The 22,048-nt window shown below is 48.3% G+C and overlaps 1 protein-coding gene across 3 annotated transcripts in view; it reads right to left on the bottom strand.

Moving 5' to 3' along the window:
* Nucleotides 1-10,864: 10,864 nt before the first annotated feature.
* The window catches only part of rictora (RPTOR independent companion of MTOR, complex 2 a), a 903,687-nt gene continuing 892,503 nt past the window's right edge, over nt 10,865-22,048 (bottom strand). For all 3 annotated transcript variants that reach the window (XM_085966601.1, XM_085966449.1, XM_085966521.1), the window contains 2 exons: nt 17,849-17,987; nt 10,865-16,168 (listed from right to left, as the gene is read on the bottom strand). In XM_085966601.1, coding sequence (XP_085822727.1) covers nt 16,097-16,168; nt 17,849-17,987 — 211 coding nt within the window. In that variant the 3' untranslated portion in view covers nt 10,865-16,096. The remainder of the gene's footprint in view (nt 16,169-17,848; nt 17,988-22,048) is intronic.

Genomic DNA, 22,048 nt, shown 5'->3' with positions numbered 1-22,048 from the left:
TCTTCTCAGGACAGCCCTCTCATCCCAGGAATCAATCTAGTGAACCTTCGTTGCACCGCCTCTAAGGCAAGTATATTCTTCCTTAGGTAAGGAGAACAAAACTGCACAGTACTCCAGGTGTGGTCTCACCAAAGCCTTGTACAATTGTAGCAAGACTCTTGTACTCATACTCCAACCCCCTTGTAATAAAGGCCAACATACCATTTGCTTTCCTAATTGCTTGCTGTACCTGCATGTTAACTTTCTGTGATTCGTGTACAAGGACCCCCAGGTCCCTCTGAATACCAACATTTACTAGTCTCTGACCTTTTTAAAAACTATTCTGCGTTTCCATTCTTCCTACCAAAGTGGATAATTTTACACTTCCCCACATTATACTCCATCTGCCACCTGTTTTACACACCTGCACCCCCTTTAAAATTGTACCCTTTAGTTCATATTGCCTCATTCTTCCAACCAAAACATATCACTTCACACTTCCCTGCATTAAATTTCATCTGCCCTATGTCTGCCAATTATACAAGTATAAATCCTCCTGAAGTCTGTTACTATCCTCATTGTTTACATTCCGAGCTTCATATCATCTGCAAACTTGGAAATTATGCCCTGTATACCCAAGTCCAGGTCATTAATATACATCAAAAAGTTCAGTGGTCCTAATACTGACCCCCTGGGGAACACCACTGTATATCTCCCTCCAGTCTGAAAAACAACTGTTCACCACTACTCTGCTTTCTGGTAGGGGAAAGAACTTGGCGGGTGGGTGACGGGTTGTAACGGGCAGCTCTTTTTAATGATGCCTATTGACCCTGAATGAACGCCCTTCATTTCTACATCCACTATCCTGTGAAGTTTTTCTAATCCCTAAACTTGCTTCAGGCTTGCGAATAGTGTGCTTCTGGAGATACTTATGCACGAATCACAGAAAGTTAACATGCGGGTACAGCAAGCAATTAGCAAGGCAAATGGGCCTATATTTTCTGGAATTTAGAAGAATGAGAGGTGATCTCACAAAGGTATAAAATTCTTGGAGGGCTTGACAGGGTAGATGCTGAGAGGATGTTTCCCCTGGCTGGAGAGTCGAGAACCAGGGGTCATCGTCTCAGGATAAGGGGTCGGCCATTTTAGATTGATGAGAAATTTCTTCACTCAGAGGGTTGTGAATCTTTGGAATTCTCTACCCCAAAGGGCTGTGGATGCTCAATTGTTTGGTATATTCAAGACTGAGATTGATAAATTTTTGAGCAGTAAGGAATAAAGGAATATGGCAGGAAAGTGGAGTTGATGTAGCAGTTCAGTCATGATCTTAATGAATGGTGAAGCTGGCTCGATGGGCTGTATGGCCTACTCCTGTTTCAAATCAAAAAAAAAATCAAATCAACTTTTTGTCATTGTTAGTGCACAAGTGCAGTACAACGAAATGTAGGCTTGCGGCTCCCGAGAGTTTACATTTAGATTAAGACATTTAAACATTCAACATACATTTGGTTTGTAATACATTAACATAAACATAACCATAATAAAGTGCATTGGCAGATGTGCAGGCTTTAGAGTTTATTTGTGGAGTTCAGTAGGATGACAGCCCTGGGAAAGAAGCTGTTTCTAAATCTGGTCGTACGGGTGCGAATGCATCTGTAGCGTCTCCCAGATGGCAGGAGGGTGAACAGACTGTGGCTGGGGTGGGTAGGGTCTTTGATGATGGACCGTGACCTCCGTAAACAGCGTTTCTGGTATATGTGCTCTGGTCGGTAGCCGGGTGCCGGTAATGCGTTGGGCTTTCCGGTCGTAGCTTTCAGGTGAAAGCCAGCATCTAGTTAGCGTTAGCCACACACCTGGTGCCTGATGACAGTGGTCACCAGTGTGGGATACTCAGGAGACCCGTGCAATTTAATTGGCAGGTATCCAGCACATCTTCCACTTGCCCTGAACGTCACCAGTGACCACTAGTCATTGGCTGTCTATATATGTCCCCTTCATGCACTCACTGATTCTTTTGTGACAGTTATACTACTTCTCTCTTAGGCAGTCCCTCAGAACCGATGATGACTTGCTTCCACATTAAAAATGAGTTCTCAGGTGACTGATGAGTCCAATGCGGGACCTACAGTCTCTGTCACAGGTGGGGCAGACGGTGGTTGAAGGGGTGGGGTGCTTGGGTTGACGTGCGCTCCTTGCGCTGCCTGCGCTTGGCTTCCGCTTGGTCTCGGTGAAGAGACTCGAGGTGTTCAGCGCCTTCCCGGATGCTTCTCCTCCACTTTGTGTGGTCTCGGGCCAGGGATTCCCAGGTGTCGGTGGGGATGTTACACTTTTTCAAGGAGGCTTTGAGGGTGTCCTTGAAGCATTTCCTCTGCCCACCTGGGGCTCTCTTGCTGTGCCGGAGCTCCGAGTAGAGCGCTTGTTTTGGGAGTCTCGTATTGGGCATGCGGACAATGTGACCCGTCCATCAGAGATGATTGAGCGTGGTCAAAGCTTTGATGCTGGGGATGTTGGCCTGAGCAAGAACACTGACATTGGTGTGCCTATCCTGCCAATGGATTTGCAGGATCTTGCGGAGGCTGCGTTGGTGGTACCTCTCCAGTGCTTAGAGGTGCCTGCTGTACATGGTCCATGTCTCTGAGGCATACAGCAGAGCAGGTATCATTGCTGCTCTGTAGACCATGAGCTTAGTGCCGGGTTTGAGGTCCTGGTCTTCAAACACTCTCAACCGAAGACTGCACTGGCACATTGACGGCGGTGCTGGACTTCGTTGTCGACGTCTGCCCTTGTTGACAGTAGGCTCTCGAGGTATGTAAAGTGGTCCACGTTGTCCAAGGCCTTGTCGTGGATTTTGATAATTGAGGGGCAGTACTGTGTGGCGGGGGCAGGTTGGTAGAGGACCTTTGTCTTACAGATGTTTAGTGTAAGGCCTATGCTCTCGTACGCTTCGGTGAAGGTGTTGACGATGGTTTGGAGTTTGACCGAGTGAGCGCAGACGCAAGCGTCATCTGCATACTGTAATTTGACGACAGAGGATGGGACGACCTTGGATCTGGACTGGAGGTGACGAAGGTTGAACAGTTTCCCGGTTGTTCTGTAAATTAGCTCCACTCCAGCGGGGAGCTCACTGACTCCATACTGGCATACAAAGTCATAATATTCACACTCTCCCTGCATATTAACTAGTCTATCTGATCTTTTCACTTCCTAGTTTCCCAAAGCTTTTCAACCATCTACAAGGCACAAGTCAGGAGTGTGATGGAATACTCTCCACTTGCCTGGATGACTGCAGCTCCAACAACACTCAAGAAGCTCGACACCATCCAGGACAAAGCAGCCCGCTTGATATCACACCATCCTGACTTGGGGAAAAAAATCACCATTCCTTCATTGTCACTGGGTCAAAATCCTGGAACTCCCTAACAGAACTGTGGGAGTACCTTCACCACATGGATTGGAGCTGCACTCATCCAGGCAAGTGGAGAGTATTCCATCACACTCCTTACTTGTGCCTTGTAGATGGTGGAAAGGCTTTGGGGAGTCAGGAGGTGAGACACTCGCTGCAGAATACCCAGCCTCTGACCTCTTGTTGCCACAGTATTTATGTGGCTGGTCCAGTTAAGTTTCTGGGTAATGGTGATCCCCAGGATGTTGATGGTGGGAGATTCGGCAATGGTAATGCCGTTGAATGTCAAGGGGAGGTGTTTAGACTCTCGCTTGTTGGAGATAATCATTGCCTGGCACTCTGTGGCACGAATTTTTTGAGACTGGAATTTCTTGAGGATGTAACTGGTAAAATAGATAAGGGAGAACGAGTGGATGTGGTGTATTTGGACTTTCAGAAGGCTTTTGATAAGGTCCCGCATAAGAGATTAGCGTGTAAAGTTAAGGCACATGGGATTGGAGGCAAGGTATTGACTTGGATAGAGAACTGGTTGGCAGACAGAAAGCAAAGAGTTGGAATAAACAGGTCTTTTTCCGAGTGGCAAGCAGTGACTAGTGGGGTACCACAGGGATCGGTCCTTGGGCCCCAGCTATTCACAATATATATTAATGATCTCGACAAGGGAACTAGATGTAATATCTCCAAATTTGCAGATGACACAAAGCTGTGTGGGCGTGTGTGCTGTGAGGAGGATGCCGAGAAACTCCAGGATGATTTGGACAGGTTGGGTGATTGGGCAAAAGCATAGCACATGCAATATAAGAACATAAGAAATAGGAGCAGGAGTAGGCCAATCGGCCCCTCGAGCCTGCTCCGCCATTCAATAAGATCATGGCTGATCTGATCCTAACTGCCAATCTACGATCACAGAACCATCTCCTGAATCTAACAGAATTAGACACACGAAATAGGAGCAGGAGCAGGCTACACGGTCCCTGGGCCCTCTCCGCTACCCACAGGGCCATGACCGTTCCGAACCTAGACTCATATCCAATTTCCTGCCCGCTCCCCATAACCCTTAATTCCCTTTACTTCTAGGAACTGTCTATTTCTGTTTTAAATTTATGTAATGATGTAGCTTCTGCAGCTTTTTGGGGCAGCATATTCCATGGACCTACCACCCTCTGAGCGAAGTAATTCCTCCTCATCTGTGGATAAATGTGAGGTTATCCACTTTGGTGGCAAAAACAGGAAGGCAGATTATTATCTGAATGGCAATAGATTGAGAGAAGGGGAAGTGCAACGAGCCCTGGGTGTCCTTGTGCACCAGTCGCTGAAGGTAAGCATGCAGGTGCAGCAGGCAGTTAAGGCGGCAAATGGCATATTGGCCTTCGTAGCGAGAGGATTCGAGTACAGGAACAAGGATGTCTTGCTGCAGTTGTACAGGGCCTTGGTGAGACCACATCTTGAGTATTGTGTGCAGTTTTGGTCGCCTTATCTGAGGAAGGATGTTCTTGCCATGGAAGGAGTTCAGCGAAGATTCATCAGGCTGATACCTGGGATGGCAGGAATGACGTATGAGGAGAGATTGGGCTTGTACTCGCTGGAGTTTAGAAGAATGAGAGGGGATCTCATTGAAACTTATAAAATTCTGACAGGACTGGACAGACTAGATGCTGGAAGGATGTTCCCGATGGTCGGGGAGTCCAGAACCAGGGGTCACAGTCTAAGGATAAGGGGTAGGCCATTTAGGACAGAAATGAGGAGGAATTTCTTCACCCAGAGAGTGGTGAACCTGTGGAATTCTCTACCACAGAAGGCAGTAGAGGCCAATACATTAAATATATTCAAGAAGGAGTTGGATATATTTCTTAAGGCTAAAGGGATCAAGGGGTATGGGGAGAAGGCAGGGACCGGGTACTGAATTTGGATGATCAGCCATGATCTCATTGAATGGCGGGGCAGGCTCAAGGGGCCGAATGGCCTACTCCTGCTCCCATCTTCTATGAATGTTATCTGCCACTTATCAGCCCAAGCCTGAAAGTCGTCCAGGTCTTGTTGCATACGGGCATTGACTACTTCATTATCTGATGAGTTGTGAATGGCGCTGAACACTTTGCAGTCATCAGCAAATGTCCCCATTTCTAACCTTATGTTGGAGGGAAGGTCATTGATGAAGCAGCTGAAGATGGTTGGGCCTAGGACACTGCCCTGAGGAACATAGAAACATAGAAGATAGGAGGAGTAGGCCATTCGGCCCCTCGAGCCTGCTCCGCCATTCAATGAGATCATGGCTGATCATCCAATTTCAGTACCCTGTCCCTGCCTTCTCCCCATATCCCTTGATCCCTTTAGCCTCAAGAAATATATCCAATTCTTTCTTGAATATATTTAATGAACTGGCCTCCACCGCCCTCTGTGGCAGAGAATTCCACAGGTTCACCACTCTCTGGGTGAAGAAATTCCTCCTCATTTCAGTCCTAAATGGCCTACCCCTTTATCCTTAGACTGTGACCCCTGGTTCTGGACTCCCCGGCCATCAGAAACATCCTTCCTGCATCTAGTCTGTCCAGGCCTGACAGAATTTTATAGGTTTCGATGTGATCCCCTCTCAATCTTCTAAACTATAGTGAGTATAAGCCCAATCGACACAATCTCTCCTCATACGTCATTCCTGCCATCCCAGGTATCAGCCTGGTGAATCTTCGCTGCACTCCCTCCATGGCAAGAACGTCCTTCCTCAGGTAAGGTGACCAAAACTGCAAACAATACTCAAGGTGCGGTCTCACCAAGGCCCTGTACAACTGCAGCAAGACATCCTTGTTCTTGTACTCGAACCCTCTTGCTATGAAGGCCAACATACCATTTGCCTTCTTAACCGCCTGCTGCACCTGCATGCTTACCTTCAGCGACTGGTGCACAATAACACCCAGGTCTCTTTGCACTTCCCCTTCTCTCAATCTATTGCCATTCAAATAATCTGTCTTCCTGTTTTTGCCACCAAAGTGGATAACCTCACATTTATCCACATTATAGTGCATTTGCCATGTTTCTGCCCAATAACCCAACCTGTCCAAATCGTACTGGAGTTTCACGACATCCTCCTCACAGCTTACCCTCCCACCCAGCTTTGTGTCGTCTGCAAATTTGGAGATATTACATCCAATTCCCTCGTCCAGATCATTAATATATCTTGTGAACAGCTGGGGTCCTAGGACCGATCCTTGCGGTACCCCACTAGTCACTGCCTGCCACTAGGAAAACGACCCGTTTATTCCAACTCTTTGCTTTCTGTCCGCCAACTAGTTCTCTATCCAAGTCAATACCTTGCCCCCAATCCCATGTGCCTTAATTTTGCATGCTAATCTCTTATGCGGGACCTTATCGAAAGCCTTCTGAAAGTCCAAATACACCACATCCACTGGTTCTCCCTTATCTATTTTACCAGTTACATCCTCAAAAAATTCCAGTGGATTAGTCAAGCATGATTTACCTTTTGTAAATCCATGTTGACTTTGTCTGATCCTGTCACTGCTTTCCAAGTGCTCTGCTATTACATCTTTTATAATAGACTCTAGCATTTTCCCCACGTCAGGCTTACCGGTCTATGATTCCCCACTTTTTCTCTACCACCTTTTTTGAATAGTGGGGTAACATTAGCTACCCTCCAATCCATGGGTACCGTTCCAGAGTCTATCGAGTTCTGGAAGATGACCAGCAATGCATCTACTGTCTCTCGGGCCACTTCCTTAAGTACCCTGGGATGTAGACCATCAGGCCCTGGGGATTTATCGGCCTTCAGTCCCATCAATTTTCCTAACACCATTTCCCTACAAATACTGATTTCTTTCAGTTCCTCCCTTTCATCAGACCCTATGTTCCCTGGCATCTCTGGGAGGTTATTTGTGTCCTCCTTTGTGAAGACAGAACCAAAGTATGCATTTAGTTGGTCTGCCATTTCCCTGTTTCCCATTATAAATTCCCGATTCTGACTGTAAGGGACCTACGCTTGACTTCACCAATCTTTTTCTCTTCACATATCTATAAAAGCTCTTACAGTCAGTTTTTATGTTCCCTGATAGCTTACTCTCATATTCTATTTTCCCTTTCTTAATTAATCCCTTTGTCACAGAATCACAGAAACCCCACAGTGCAGATAGAGGCCATTTCGGCCCATCGAGCCTGCACCGACACATATCCCACCCGATCCCCGTAACCCCTACACCAACACATATCCCACCCTATCCCCGTAACCCCACGTATTTAATCCCCCTAACACTAAGGGTCAATTTATCATAGCCAATCAACCTAATTCGCACATCTTTGGACTGTGGGAGGAAACCGGAGCACCCGGAGGAAACCCACGCAAACACGGGGAGAATGTGCAAACTCCACACAGACAGTCACCCGAGGCCAGATTCGAACCCGGGTCCCTGGCGCTGTGAGGCAAGAGTGCTAACCACTCCTTTGTTGACTCCTAAACTGCTCCCAATCCTCAGGATTATTGCTTTTTCTAGCCGATTTAGATGTCCTCTCCTTGGATCTTATGCTATCCCTGATTTCCCTTGTTAGCCACGGTTGAGTCACCTTTTTTGTTTTATTTTTATGCCAAACTGGGATGAACAAATTCTGTAGCTCATCCATTCGGTCTTTGAATGTTTGCCATTGCCTATCCACCGTCAACCCTTTGAGCGCCATTCCCCAATCAATCCTACCCAACTCGCTCCTCAGACCATCGTAGTTTCCTTTATTTAAATTGAGGACCCTTGTCTCTGAGTCAACTACTTCACTCTCCATCTTAATGAAGAATTCGATCATATTATGATCGCTCCGACCCAAGGGGCCTCGTGCAAGATTGCTAATTAATCCTTTCTCGTTACATAATACCCAGTCTAAGATGGCCTGATCTCTGGTTGGTTCCTCGACATATTGGTCCAGGAAACCATCCCGTAAACACTCCAGGAATTCCTCCTCCACAGTATTGTTACTAATTTGGTTGGCCCAATCTATATGTAGATTAAAGTCACCCATGATGACTGCTGTGCCCTTATTGCACGCTTCTTTAATTTCCCTTTTAATGCTGTCCTCAACCTCTGCCTTACCGTTTGGAGGTCTATATACCACTCCCACTAATGTTTTTTTCCCCTTAGTATTTCTCAATTCTACCCATACAGATTCCACATCATCAGAGCTAATATCCTTCATTACAATTGTATTAATCCCTTTAACCAGTAATGCTACCCCACCTCCCTTTCCTTTTTGCCTATCTTTCCTGAATATCGAATACCCCTGGATGTTGAGTTCCCAGTCTTGGCCATCCTTGAGCCATGTTTCCGTAATCCCAACCAAATCATATTCTTTTACCTCTATTTGCGCAGCCAATTCATCCACCTTATTACAAATGCTCCTTGCATTAAGACACACAGCCTTCAGGCTTGTTTTTTTAATGCTCTTAGACCTATTAGAATTATTTACTCCTGCAGTGATGTCCCAGGGCTGTGATGATTGAACTTCAACCACCACAACCTTTGTGCTAGGTATGACTCCAGCCAGTGGAGCCTTTTCCCCCCCCCGATTCCCAATGACTTCAGTTTGACTAGGGCTCCTTGATGCCACACTCGGTCAAATGCTGCCTTGATGTCAAGGGCAGTCACTCTCACCTCACCTCTGGAATTCAGCTCCTTTGTCCATGTTTGGACCAAGGCTGAAATAAGGTCGGGAGCCGAATGGCCTTTGCAGAACCCAAACTGGGCATCAGTGAGCAGGTTTTTGGTAAGTGCCGCTTCATAGCACTGTCGATGACACCTTGCATCACTTTGCTGATGGTTGAGAGTAGACGGATGGGACGCTAATTAGTTGCTTTGGTTTTGTCCTGCTTTTCGTGGACAGGACATACCTGGGCAGTTTTCCACATTGTCAGAGAGATGCCAGTGTTGTAGCTGTACTGGAACAGCTTGGCTAGAGGAGCGGCTAGTTCTGGAGCACAAGTCTTCAGCACGATAGCCGGAATGTTGTCGGTGCCCATAGCCTTTGCTGTATCCAATGTGCTCAGCCATTTGATATCACGTGGAGTGAATCGAATTGGCTGAAGACTGGCTTCTGTGATGGTGGGGACCTCAGGAGTAGGCTGATATGGTTCATCCACTTGGCACTTCTGGCTGAAGATGGTTGCAAATGCCTCAGCCTTGTCTTTTGCACTCACGTGCGGAGCTCCACCATCATTGAGGATGGGGATATTCATGGAGCCTCCTCCTCCCGTTAGTTGTTTAATGGTCCACCACCATTCACGAATGCATGTGGCAGGATTGCAGAGCTTTGATCTGATCCGTTGATGGTGGGATTGCTTTGCCCCGTCTATAGCATACTACTTCTGCTTTTTAGCATCCACTTATTCCTATGTTGCAGCTTCCCCAGGTTGGCACCTCATTTTTAGGTACACCTGGTGCTGCTCCTGGCATGCTCTTCTACACTCCTTATTGAAGCAGGGTTGGTCCTCTGGCTTGATGGTTATGGTAGAGTGAGGGATATGCTGGGCCATGAGGTTACAGATTGTGGTGGAATACAATTCTGCTGTGGATGCCCAGTTTTGAGCTGCTAGATCTGTTCTGAATCTATCCCATTTAGCACAGTGGTAGTGCCACACAACACGATGGAGGGTGTCCCGTGTGAAGACGGGACTTTGTCTCCACAATGACTGTGTGGTGGTCACTGCTACCAATACTGTCATGGACAGATGCATCTGTGACAGGTAGATTGGTGAGAACGAGGTCAATAGGTTTTTCCCTCGTGTTGGTTCTCTCACCACCTGTCGCAGGCCCAGACTGGCAGTTATGTCCTTCAGGACTCGGCCAGCTCGGTCAGTAGCGGTGCTACTGAACCACTCTTGGTGATGGACATTGAAGTCCCCAACCCGAGTACATTCTGTGCCTTGCTACTCTTGGTGCTTCTTCCAAGTGATGTTCAACATGGAGGAGTACTGATTCATCAGTTGAGAGGGCAGTAGGTGGTAATCAGCAGGAGGTTTCCTTGCCCATGCTTGACGTGAAGCCATAAGACTTCAGGGGGTCCGGAGTCAATGTTGAGGACTCCCAGGGCCACTCCTTCCTGACTGTGTATCACGCTGCCGCCACCCCTGGTGGGTCTGTCCTGCCGGTGGGACAGGACATACCCAGGGATGGAGATGGAGGAGTTTGGGACATTGGCTGAAAGGTATGATTCTGTGAGTATGACTATGTCAGGCTGTTGCTTGACTAGTCTGTGGGACAGCTCTCCCAATTTTGGCACAAGTCCCTAGATGTTGGTGAGGAGGACTTTGCAGGGTCGATTGGGCTGGGAGTGCCGTTGCTATGTCCATAGCCGGTTTCATTTTTATTATTGTGTTTCGTAGAGATTTGTTACAACTGAGTGGCTTGCTCGGCCAGTTCAGAGGGCAGTTAAGAGTTAACCACATTGCTGTGGTGTGAAGGAATGAGCCATACCTATTCAGAAAAATACACCATCCTATGAACAGAATTCTGACTTTATTAAAACATGACAAACTGGGTTTAAAAATCTAAAAGCCTCAATGACACAAAGCTGTAAATACAGGCTTCTGAGAGAAGATGGGTTAACACAAAGCTGTAAACACCATACAAACTTTTGAAATGGGCATTGGTTGTTGACACTAAGACAATGGCCCTATTGAAGCAAAGAGTTGGAGTTTCCAAGAAGTCTGCAGTTTGGGAAAAACACAATAGCTATAACCAGTTTAAAGTGTTAAAAACTGACTTCGAAAAGAAACACAGAACATTAAAGAACCATGTGCCTTTTATGACATCAAATGAAACAGGAGACACGATTATATGTACAACCAACTGAGGTAAATAAGAAATGCATAGAACACTCTAGTTGAAGTGTTTTTAATTTACATGTTGTAAAAGATACCAACAGAAAACTTTGTAAATATGACATCGATAGATGCACCAAGCAATCACTTTGTGTTGAAAATGGAACAACTAGGAGACACAAAGTCAGGCTTACAACCAGCTGAGGTGATTTGAGAATTGAATGGAAGAACTTCGTAAGAATGGCATCAAATAGATACATCTGTCATTACCCTTAGGTGTTCAAAACTTATCATAAAAAATGGTTGAGACAGAATTCTGCATGCAGCAGCTGAATTGACAGTAAGAGTAGAAAGAAGTCAACAGAAATATGACTAGAGATAATTAGCTTACATCAGCAGAAAACTTCAAAGGATATACCACTGAGAAAGGGTATAAAATATAGAACTTTCAGATAGGAAGTCAGAAGTCGCTGGAAGGGGCAAAGCAATTCTCTACTTGAGGCAGGCTCTAAGTTTTTAACACTTTGAGTCTCGGGGATCAAAAAGGTACTTTGATTTTGGTGGATATCCTGGATTAGAAATAAGTAAGAAATGTAACAAAGTTAAGATTTGAGAATAAGGATCTCTGGGAATAAGAATTGTAAGCTATTTGTATTTTGAACTGTTAAAAGTTGCGATTGAATCACCAGCTGTTAACTACATGTCGATTCTTTAATAAATCTATATATTTTTAGAATTGTCTTCTGTATCAAACTCGCGAACTCAATCTCTGTATACTCTTTGGTGAGGAGTTGCAGAATTCTGGGGGAGTTTTCCAGACCCTCATAATATCCGGAAGGTTACAGTCTAGTTAAACTTATTAAAGTGCTATCTGGAGGACGGTAATATCTTCAGGTCGTTCCTTTCCTTTAGGGAGAGATAGTCTGAACCTTTAGACCCAATTAAGCATCACTAGGATTCGGCTACCTCTAACTTTAGTTGAAGGTGAACGTCTGGGGCAGCCTGAAAAGGGCTAGGACTAGTAATTATCCCTTCAGTGGGTCTGGAGTCACATATAGGCCAGACCAGGTAAGGACGGCAGATTTCCTTCCCTAAACATTAGTGAACCAGATGGGTTTTTACGACAATCTGATAGTTTAATTGAATTTAAATTGGGATTTGAGCTCACGCCTCTGGATTACTAGCCCACTACGCTACTGTACCCCTGTGAAGCACTTTGGGACATTTTATTACATTAAAGGCGCTATATAAATGCAAGTTGTTGTACATGGGGGAGGAATGACAGGACACCATCTGGAGCAAGTTCAGGTACTTTTGTTTTTATTGTTAATTAACAATGCATCCCTTTGGGTAAATGCCCAGAAACACAGACTGTACACACTATACAGAGAAACCACAAGGTGGCAGCACAAAAACATTACTCTCGACAGCCGCTCTTCTCTGCTTTATTTTATTTAAATTATACACAGCTTCATGAAATATTCTCTTATGGAAAATATATAAATAATTTCTTTTCTCATTTTTAATCAGACTATGTTACAGGTATACAATATAAATCAGGTTTCATGTTCAGTGACCTATGAACACCAGAACATCCCAATAATGTAGCAGCTTATCACAAAGAAACAGAACCAAACACGGCTGCAATGTCCACTTTCGATGCTCTCTCTCTCTCTCTCACACAGGCGCCGGCCTCCTCTAACTGCTTACTCTTCCCCTTTAAAAACTCATACAGCAAACACGTGATTGCTGGATCAAGGACTCTCAGCCACCCTGCCTGTGCGACTCTGGAGGCCACGGATTCTCCTTGACCTCCTCATTCCTAAAACTCTTGCGAGGAAAGAGTTTGCGCACATGCGAGTGGAAGAGACCAAAGACGGAGACCGACCAACCGCCCGCCTGTGAGAAACAGACAGACCACGAGATTCGGAGACTGAGCAGGAAGGAGAGACACGCACACAGACCACGGGAATGACAAGACACAGAAAGAGGGAGGGTTCATGAGACATCTGCGTAATCCTGACATTCAGCATTTACCAGTCAGCTTTGCGGACAGAAAAAGACCAAAAATGACATTTGGCTACAAAAGTTCATAGTGAATTGGTGACCTATCCACAAGAGCCTCGGAAGTCAGCTGGTAGTGAGGAGGTGGTCACCGCTGCTGACTGATTTAACTGATCAACTTGAAGTTAGTGTTCTTTCCAGTGCGCTGCAGGCTGAGACGAGATCCTGCAGTGTCCTGATCAACGGGCGAGAGCTCGTCTGTGGAGTTACAGTAATGTGATTTGCACGTGGTGTTGGGGAGGCAGAGCAGGCTGAAGGAGGACAACCAGATGGAAGACAGAGCACCTGTGAGGTGTTGGGGTACAGCAAACCCACTCCAGCTTGTGTTTATGTATTACAGGGATTCTATAAGCAGCTCCTTTCTCACAAGTCTGCAGCTCCTGGAGATGGATCTGTGTATAGAAGTAGCACCTTATTCTGGACCCATCCCTTCATTCTCTCCTCTATTGGCTGCTGACAGTCACCATCTGCTCTGGGAGTGAAAACATCCATCAGCTCCCCCTGCCAATGTTCCCCCAAGGTGTGCGGGCGTGTGGCCGCGTATCAATCGGGAGGTCCTGTGCAGGCCGCTCACAAGCTGTCGCCGCTGGAAGGTACTGCGCAGCAAATTTAAAGGGACCGTGCACAGAAAAATAAATTAAGAGGGAACATTGCACCCCCCCCCCCGACCCACTGCTCTAGCTGCCATCAGGGGCCTGTGACAGGCAGCCCATTGGAGACACTGCCACTCCCTCCCTGCTGTTCCATAGTCCACGAAGGCTCTGCCATCAGGCTTAGTGTAACTCACTGTGACCAGTGAAGCTGTGAGAAATTCCTCTCCCCTTCAATCTGAATTCAAAACCTAATGTCACACACACACACCATTCGCATTCGGGCTACAGGTACAGCAGTGGCTGAGCCGAGACCCTCCAGGAGGCCAGTTGTGACTGAGCCTGATCATGAGCTCCTGCAAGTTCTATGCAAAGCCCACTATCCAATCCCTGGCCCTCACACACACTGTTGCCCAATATTCTGCAGTACAAGCAGGGCCCCGATTGCCTTGTGCTGTAGTGTTGGGGTATTTCATTGGTACTAGTTGATAGCAGGCCCTTAGTGTGCTTAACACCAAGCACCTTGTGTCAGGACACCTCAGGATGATTCCAACTGTGAATAGGGACTGAGAGAGTGAGTGCCGAACAGGAAAGACCAATGATCCCTGGGCTAGTGATGTGAATGGAGTGTGGGCCCCACAGCAGGAGAACCTGCCCAAACACACTGTTTCCAATTAGAGTCCCATTGATAAATGGCAGCGGACTCCCCATCTCCTGAAGTGATGGTGTTTCGGAGGTTCAGGCGCTACCTGTGCATTCAGACTCCCCACCCCTCGGATCTCTGTTAGAGACAGAAAGCAGTGCACACCGGCAGTCCATGCTCGCAGTCTGCCGCCTCCCTTCCCACTTGGACCTGTGAAGCTGAACTCAATGGGGGCTTTGTGCCGTTTTACCTGACCCCCTCCTCCCCCAACAATGCTGATGGTCTACGGCTGGAATCCCACCCACTGCACCAGCTGCAGATTTGCTCACATTGGCAGACAAAGGTCTGCAGACCCACTCAACCCCACCAGCCACGAGATGCTTCCTCGCAGTCTCACTCAAAGGAGGGACGGGTTACCTCATGGCCAGCACACACTGCACCAGCTCCCAAGTGTTCAATAAACAATTGATGCCCAGTCTGTGGAGTTTCACATCAAGTTGGGAGCAAGTCTCCATTCCTGCTCCTTACTCTCCCCAGCCTCACACTGAAAGGCTGCAGATTATGGCACTCGGTGTCCAGACTGTTCCCAGCTCTACACCTACTTTTGTTAAATGAAACAAGTGTGTGAAGTAGGTCCAATACTGAAGAAGACGGCCTCAGGGAGACAGCCAGAAACAGAGACAGGCGCAGGAAGAGAGAGGGAGAAGAGACAGACAGAATGAGGGAGGGAAAAAGAGACATGGGCAGTGATTGAGCAAATGAGAATGAATTCAGAGAGCAGCTGGCACTGGTGCTACCTTGGAATCAGTTTGGACATGACAGGATTTTTCCCTCAATGACTCATAACATTCAAGGCTAGGAGTTAGGGGAGGGGCTCTGATGCACCAGTCAATGTCCTGTGTGGGGAGTACAGGGAGCCGATTGTTTCTGGGTGCCTTAAACTGCCCTCCCAACGGACCCACGATACAACAAGTCCTGCAACCAGTTACTGTTGGGATGATGTGCCCGTGTGGTGGGCCCCACAGTATCACGCCATTGAATATTTTCCCTGCATTCTCCTGTACCACGTGTTAAGGCCACAGGAGCCTGATCCCATTCCACACGCGCCCATCCAGTCGATATAATTTAAATAGATTATTCCAGGGTGGCCCTTTGTACAAGCTGTAAAGTTGCCCCCGTCAGCTTAGTAAGAAGGGATTGAACAGCCCTGGCGAAGAACTTGAAGTAAACGAGGGGCGGAGAGACCAGCCGGGTTTGGCATTAGCGCGCGTGTCCGTGCAACGGTGCCAAGCAGCCAATAGGGGAGATCCATCCAGTCAGGTGCCACACACAGAAGCCCACATTGCCTGATAATGAGGACAGTGCCCCAATCTCCAACACGCCTCCAGTAGTGTTAAGGATACCTCCACATCCAGGACAGAGGGAAGGGAAATAAATAAGAATAAGCGAGACACTGAACGAGGCTCTGCGCGCACAGGGCAGGATTCGCATGCCCGAGCCGACACTCCGGCCCTGCCCTGCCAGCCAGAGCGGTGAATGCGCTGGTACCAGTGGATCCTGGGTGAAGTTGGCCATAGGTTTGGTGATGCGGCGATGCTTCAGCACGGGTTCGGTCAGGATGCCGGGGTTGGTTCAGCCTCCACCTGTTTCGGTGACACAAGAATCGTGTCCGCTTCCTCGTACAGCTGGCAGAGAGCAGAAACATGGTCAGAGCGCGGAGACTAGACAGCGAAAGAACCCGAGAGTGGGACCCCGAGAGAGAGGGACCCCCCCCCAGACAGTGAGAGAGAGGGACCCCCCCAGACAGTGAGAGAGAGGGACCCCCCCAGACAGTGAGAGAGAGGGACCCCCCCAGACAGTGAGAGAGAGGGACCCCCCAGACAGTGAGAGAGAGGGACCCCCCCCCCCAGACAGTGAGAGGGAGGGACCCCCCCCGCCAGACAGTGAGAGGGACCCCACCCCCCAGACAGTGAGAGAGACCCCCCCCCCAGATAGTGAGAGAGAGGGACCCCTCCAGACAGTGAGAGGGGGGGACCCCCCCCCAGACAGTGAGAGAGAGAGGGACCCCCCCCCCAGACAGAGAGAGAGAGGAACCCCCCCAGACAGAGAGAGAGAGGGACCCCCCCAGACAGTGAGAGAGCGAGGGACCCCTCCAGACAGTGAGAGAGAGAGGGACCCCTCCAGACAGTGAGAGGGGGGGACCCCCCCAGACAGTGAGAGAGAGGAACCCCCCCAGACAGTGAGAGAGAGGAACCCCCCCAGACAGTGAGAGAGAGGGACCCCCCCCCAGACAGTGAGAGAGGGGACCCCCCCAGACAGTGAGAGAGAGAGGGACCCCCCCAGACAGTGAGAGAGAGGGACCCCCCCAGACAGTGAGAGAGGGACCCCCCCCAGACAGAGAGAGAGGGGGGACCCCCCCCAGACAGAGAGAGGGGGGGACCCCCCCCCAGACAGAGGGAGGGGGGGACCCCCCCCAGACAGAGAGAGGGGGGGACCCCCCCAGACAGAGAGAGAGAGGGGGGGACCCCCCCAGACAGAGAGAGAGAGGGGGGGACCCCCCCCCAGACAGAGAGAGGGGGGGACCCCCCCCAGACAGAGAGAGGGGGGGACCCCCCCCAGACAGTGAGAGAGAGGGACCCCCCCCAGACAGTGAGAGAGACAGAGACCCCCCAGACAGTGAGAGGGACCCCCCCCCAGACAGAGAGAGGGAGGGACCGCCCCAGACAGTGAGACAGAGACCCCCCCCCAGACAGTGAGAGAGAGAGACACCCCCAAACAGTGAGAGAGGGACCCCCCCCCCAGACAGTGAGAGAGGAACCACCCCCAGTGAGAGAGGAACCACCCGCAGACAGTGAGAGCGAATCAGACCGCCAGAGAGACCCCCAGAGAGAAAGAGAGCGACAGAGGGACCCCCCAGACAGCGCGATAGGGACGCCCGGACAGGAAGGAACCCTTCCACCAGAGTGAGAGCCCCAGACAAGAAGCCGTCTCACCAGACGGAGTCTCCCAGAGAGAGAAAATATACTAGAAACAAAGTCAGACAAGTGACAGAGATGAAGAATGATTCCCCTCAGAGACAAGGGACCTCCAGATAGACAGAGGGCAAGATCCTGGAGGCACTGGTGGGGAAAGTGTCCTACCAGATCCTGTTGGCAGGGAACCCTTCGCAGACATAGATTGCGAGAGCCCCCCACAGTAAGCGGGAGATAGAAACCAGCTATAGTCAAAGAAAGGAAGAAACCCCCCTCCCACAGAAAAATGATGCACCTCCCCCAAGACACCCCTCACCCCCAGCGAAGGCCACGAGATCCTCTCCTAGTAAGGCAGACCTCTCCGATTAACAAGCACCACTGTCAGGAACTTACTGGTTGGAACTGGACGTCCTGGAAGAGCTCTTGGATAAACCTGCGGGAGGGGAGGCGGAAGGTGCAGTTTGCCAGCAAGTGGGAAACCTCAGAGTAGAGACAGATGTCATCGAAAGCGTGAGGGAACTTCTCCTTTATCCTGGGGAAGGAGAACAGAACAGCTCAGAGTCACGACAGGACAAGCAAAGCTCAGCAACATCTTTTAAATAGCAGCCGAGGAGTCACCATTAACATCTGGGGCGGGTCGAGAACAACTCTCCCCCACTGGGGCGGGCTTTGCAAGCCAGAGGCCAGAGAGCATGTGGGGGTGACCTGACCCTAACCCACCCCAGCTGAACAGTAGGATCTTTATGACAGTCCAGCAGTGTTCATGGTCTTTGTGAGCCAGTGGACTTGGGCAGAACCGGAGTGGCAGTGGGAGCAGAATAAAGAACGCGGCGAGAGGAGGCCCGAGAGCAGAGCCAGCGGGCCAGGAGCAGCGAGGCTCCGATTCAATAACAAAAAAATCAAAGTGTGACGTCACAGGTAAGCAGGAAGGCGATTGGTGCGGAGTATTTCTTTTCTCTTTGGACTGAGGGCTAAGTTACAGTGAAGACCTGTAGCACAGAACTCAATTTATAACCAACTCAACTTATTTTAATAAATTTAACAAGGTTATTACCTAGATTAAAAACTATAAATAGACAATTGATTGATACCTGGGATGGCAGGAATGATGTATGAGGAGAGATTGGGTTGATTGGGCTTATACTCGCTGGAGTTTAGAAGAATGAGAGGGGATCTCATTGAAACTTATAAAATTCTAACAGGACTAGACAGACTAGATGCAGGAAGGATGTTCCCGATGGCGGGGGAGTCCAGAACCAGGGGTCACAGTCTAAGGATAAAGGGGTAAGCCATTTAGGACAGAGATGAGGAGGAATTTCTTCACCCAGAGAGTGGTGAACCTGTGGAATTCTCTACCACAGAAGGCAGTTGAGGCCAATTCATTAAATATATTCAAGAAGGAGTTGGATATATTTCTTAAGGCTAAAGGGATCAAGGGATATGGGGAGAAGGCAGGGACAGGGTACTGAATTTGGATGATCAGCCATGATCTCATTGAATGGCGGAGCAGGCTCGAGGGGCTGAATGGCCTACTCCTGCTCCTATCTTCTATGTCTATGTTTCTATTTACGTAATTAATTAAATAAAATACAATAGAGATGGCAGGACAGGCGAGGTGTTGCAGCTGTAACATGTGGGAGCTGGTGGACCCCAGTGTGATCCAGGGCGACCACATCTGCAGCTCGAGGAACTTCAGCTCAGAGTTGATGAGCTGGAGTCTGAGCTGCAGACACTGCGATACATCAGGGAGGGAGAAAGTTACCTGGACACTTTGTTCCAGGAGGCAGTCACACCCCTTAGGTTAAATACTTCAGATTTGGCCCGTGGTCCGGGACAGGAGTGTGTGACTGCAAGTGAGGCAGGTATGGGGATCCAGGAGGTAGCATTGGGGGAGCCTCAGCCCTTGCGCTTGTCCAACAGTTACAAGGTTCTTGCAACCAGTGTGGACGAGAGCAGGGACTGCAGGGAGAATGAGCAAACTGATCATGGCACGTGGTACAGGGGGCCATTCAAGTGGGGGGTGTAAAAAGGAATGTTGTAGTGGTAGGAGACAGTAGAGTTAGGGGGATAGATACTGTTCGTTGCAGTCGAGAGTGAGAGTCCCGAAGGCTGTTTTGCCAGGGTTAAGGACATCTCCTCGGCGCTGGAGAGGAACTTGGAGTAGGAGGGAAAGGATCCAGTTGTCGTGGTCCACGTAGGAACCAACGACATAGGTAAGACTAAGAGGTTCTGCTGAGGGAGTATGAGCAGCTAGGGTCTAAATTAAAAAGCAGAACCACAAAGGTAATAATCTCTGAATTACTACCTGAGCCACGAACAAATTGGCATAGGGTCAATAAGATCAGAGTTGAATGCGTGGCTCAAGGACTGGTGCGGGAGAAGTGGGTTTTGATTCATGGGGCACTGGCACCAGTACTGGGGAAAGAGGGAGCTGTTCTGTTCGGATGGCCTTCACTTGAACCATGCTGGGACCAGTGTCCTGGCGAATCGAATAACTAGGGCTGTAGATAGGGCTTTAAACTAAATAGTGGGGGGGAGGGTTCAAGCGAGGGGAAATTTAGAAAGTTAAAGAGAAAGGACAGGGCAATAGTGCAGGGTAGCGATATGGGCATTGAAAACCAGAGTGTGTCAGGAAGGGACAGAGCGTACAAACATAAGAGTGCACCAGTAAATAAGGTCAGAGTAGGGATAAATGATAAAAAGACAAAATTAAAGGCTCCATAACTGAATGCATGCAGCATTCATAACAAGATAGATGAGTTGGCAGTACAAATAGAAATAAATGGGCATGATCTAATAGTCATCATAGAGAAGTGGTTGCAATGTGACCAAGGTTGGGAACTGAATATTCAGGGGTATTTGACATTTTGGATGGATAGACAGAAAGGAAAAGGAGGTGGGGTAGCTCTGTTAATAAAGGATGAGATCAGTACAATAGTGAGAAATGATCTTGGCTCTGAAGTTCTAGATGTAGAATCAATTTGGGTGGAGGGAAGACATAGTGAGGGAAAGGCGGCACTGGTGGGAGTAGTCTATAGGCCCCCTAACAGTAGCTGCACTATAGGACAGAGTATAAATCAAGAAATAATGGGGGCTTGCAAGAAAAGGGTCATTTTCTGAGTGGCAGGCAGTGACTAGTGGGGTACCGCAGGGATCGGTGCTAGGACCCCAGCTATTCACAATATATATAAATGATCTAGACGAGGGAACTAGATGTAATATCTCCAAGTTTGCAGACGACACAAAGCTGGGTGGGCGTGTGTGCTGTGAGGAGGATGCCGAGAAACTCCAGTATGATTTGGACAGGTTGGGTGATTGGGCAGATGCATGGCAGATGCAGTATAATGTGGATAAATGCGAGGTTATCCACTTTGATGGCAAAAACAGGAAGGCAGATTATTATCTGAACGGCAATAGATTGGGAAAAGGGGAAGTGCAATGAGACCTGGGTGTCCTTGTGCACCAGTCGCTGAAGGTAAGCATGCAGGTGCAGCAGGCGGTTAAGAAGGCAAATGGTATGTTGGCCTTCGTAGCGAGAGGATTTGAGTACAGGAACAAGGATGTCTTGCTGCAGTTGTACAGGGCATTGGTGAGACCACACCTTGGGTATTGTGTACAGTTTTGGTCCCCTTATCTGAGGAAGGATGTTCTTGCCATGGAGGGAGTGCAGCGGAGATTCACCAGACTGATACCTGGGATGGCAGGAATGACGTATGAGGAGAGATTGGGTCGATTGGGCTTATACTCGCTGGAGTTTAGAAGAATGAGAGGGGATCTCATTGAAACTTATAAAATTCAACAGGACTAGACAGACTAGATGCAGGAAGGATGTTCCCGATGGCAGGGGAGTCCCGAACCAGGGGTCACAGTCCAAGGATAAGGGGTAAGCCATTTAGGACAGAGATGAGGAGGAATTTCTTCACCCAGAGAGTGGTGAACCTGTGGAATTCTCTACCACAGAAGGCAGTTGAGGCCAATACATTAAATATATACAAGAAGGAGTTGGATATATTTCTTAAGGCTAAAGGGATCAAGGGATATGGGGAGAAAGCAGGGACAGGGTACTGAGTTTGGATGATCAGCCATGATCTCATTGAATGGCGGAGTAGGCTCGAGGGGCCGAATCCTGATCCTATCTTCTTTGTTTCTAGGTACTGCAATAATTGTGGGCGATCTTAATCTTGATATAGATTGGACAAATCAAATTGGCAAAAGCAGCCTTGAGGATGAGTTCGTAGAGTGTATTTGGGACAGTTTCTTGGAACAATACGTTGTAGAACCGACCAGGGAACAGGCTATTTTAGATCTGGTAATGTGTAATGAAACAGGATTAATTAATGATCTCATAGTAAAAGATCCTCTAGGGAAGAGTGACCATAACATGATAGAATTCCATATTCAGTTTGAAGGTGAGAAACTTGGGTCTGAAACTAGAGTATTAAACTTAAATAAAGGCAATTACAAAGGTATGAGGAGAGAGTTGGCTAAAGTGGACTGGGATAATAGATTAGAAGGTAAGACGGTAGAAAAGCAGTGGCAGACATTTAAAGAGATATTTCATGACTCTCAACAAAGATATATTTCAGTGAGGAA

Source organism: Somniosus microcephalus, chromosome 1, assembly GCF_052327205.1.
Source record: "Somniosus microcephalus isolate GS21.2 chromosome 1, FLI_Smic_1.0, whole genome shotgun sequence".
In the NCBI taxonomy this organism is placed as follows: Eukaryota; Metazoa; Chordata; class Chondrichthyes; order Squaliformes; family Somniosidae; genus Somniosus; species Somniosus microcephalus.
The sequence above is the reverse complement of the archived record's forward strand: the minus strand, read 5'-3'. Positions and strand labels throughout refer to the sequence as shown.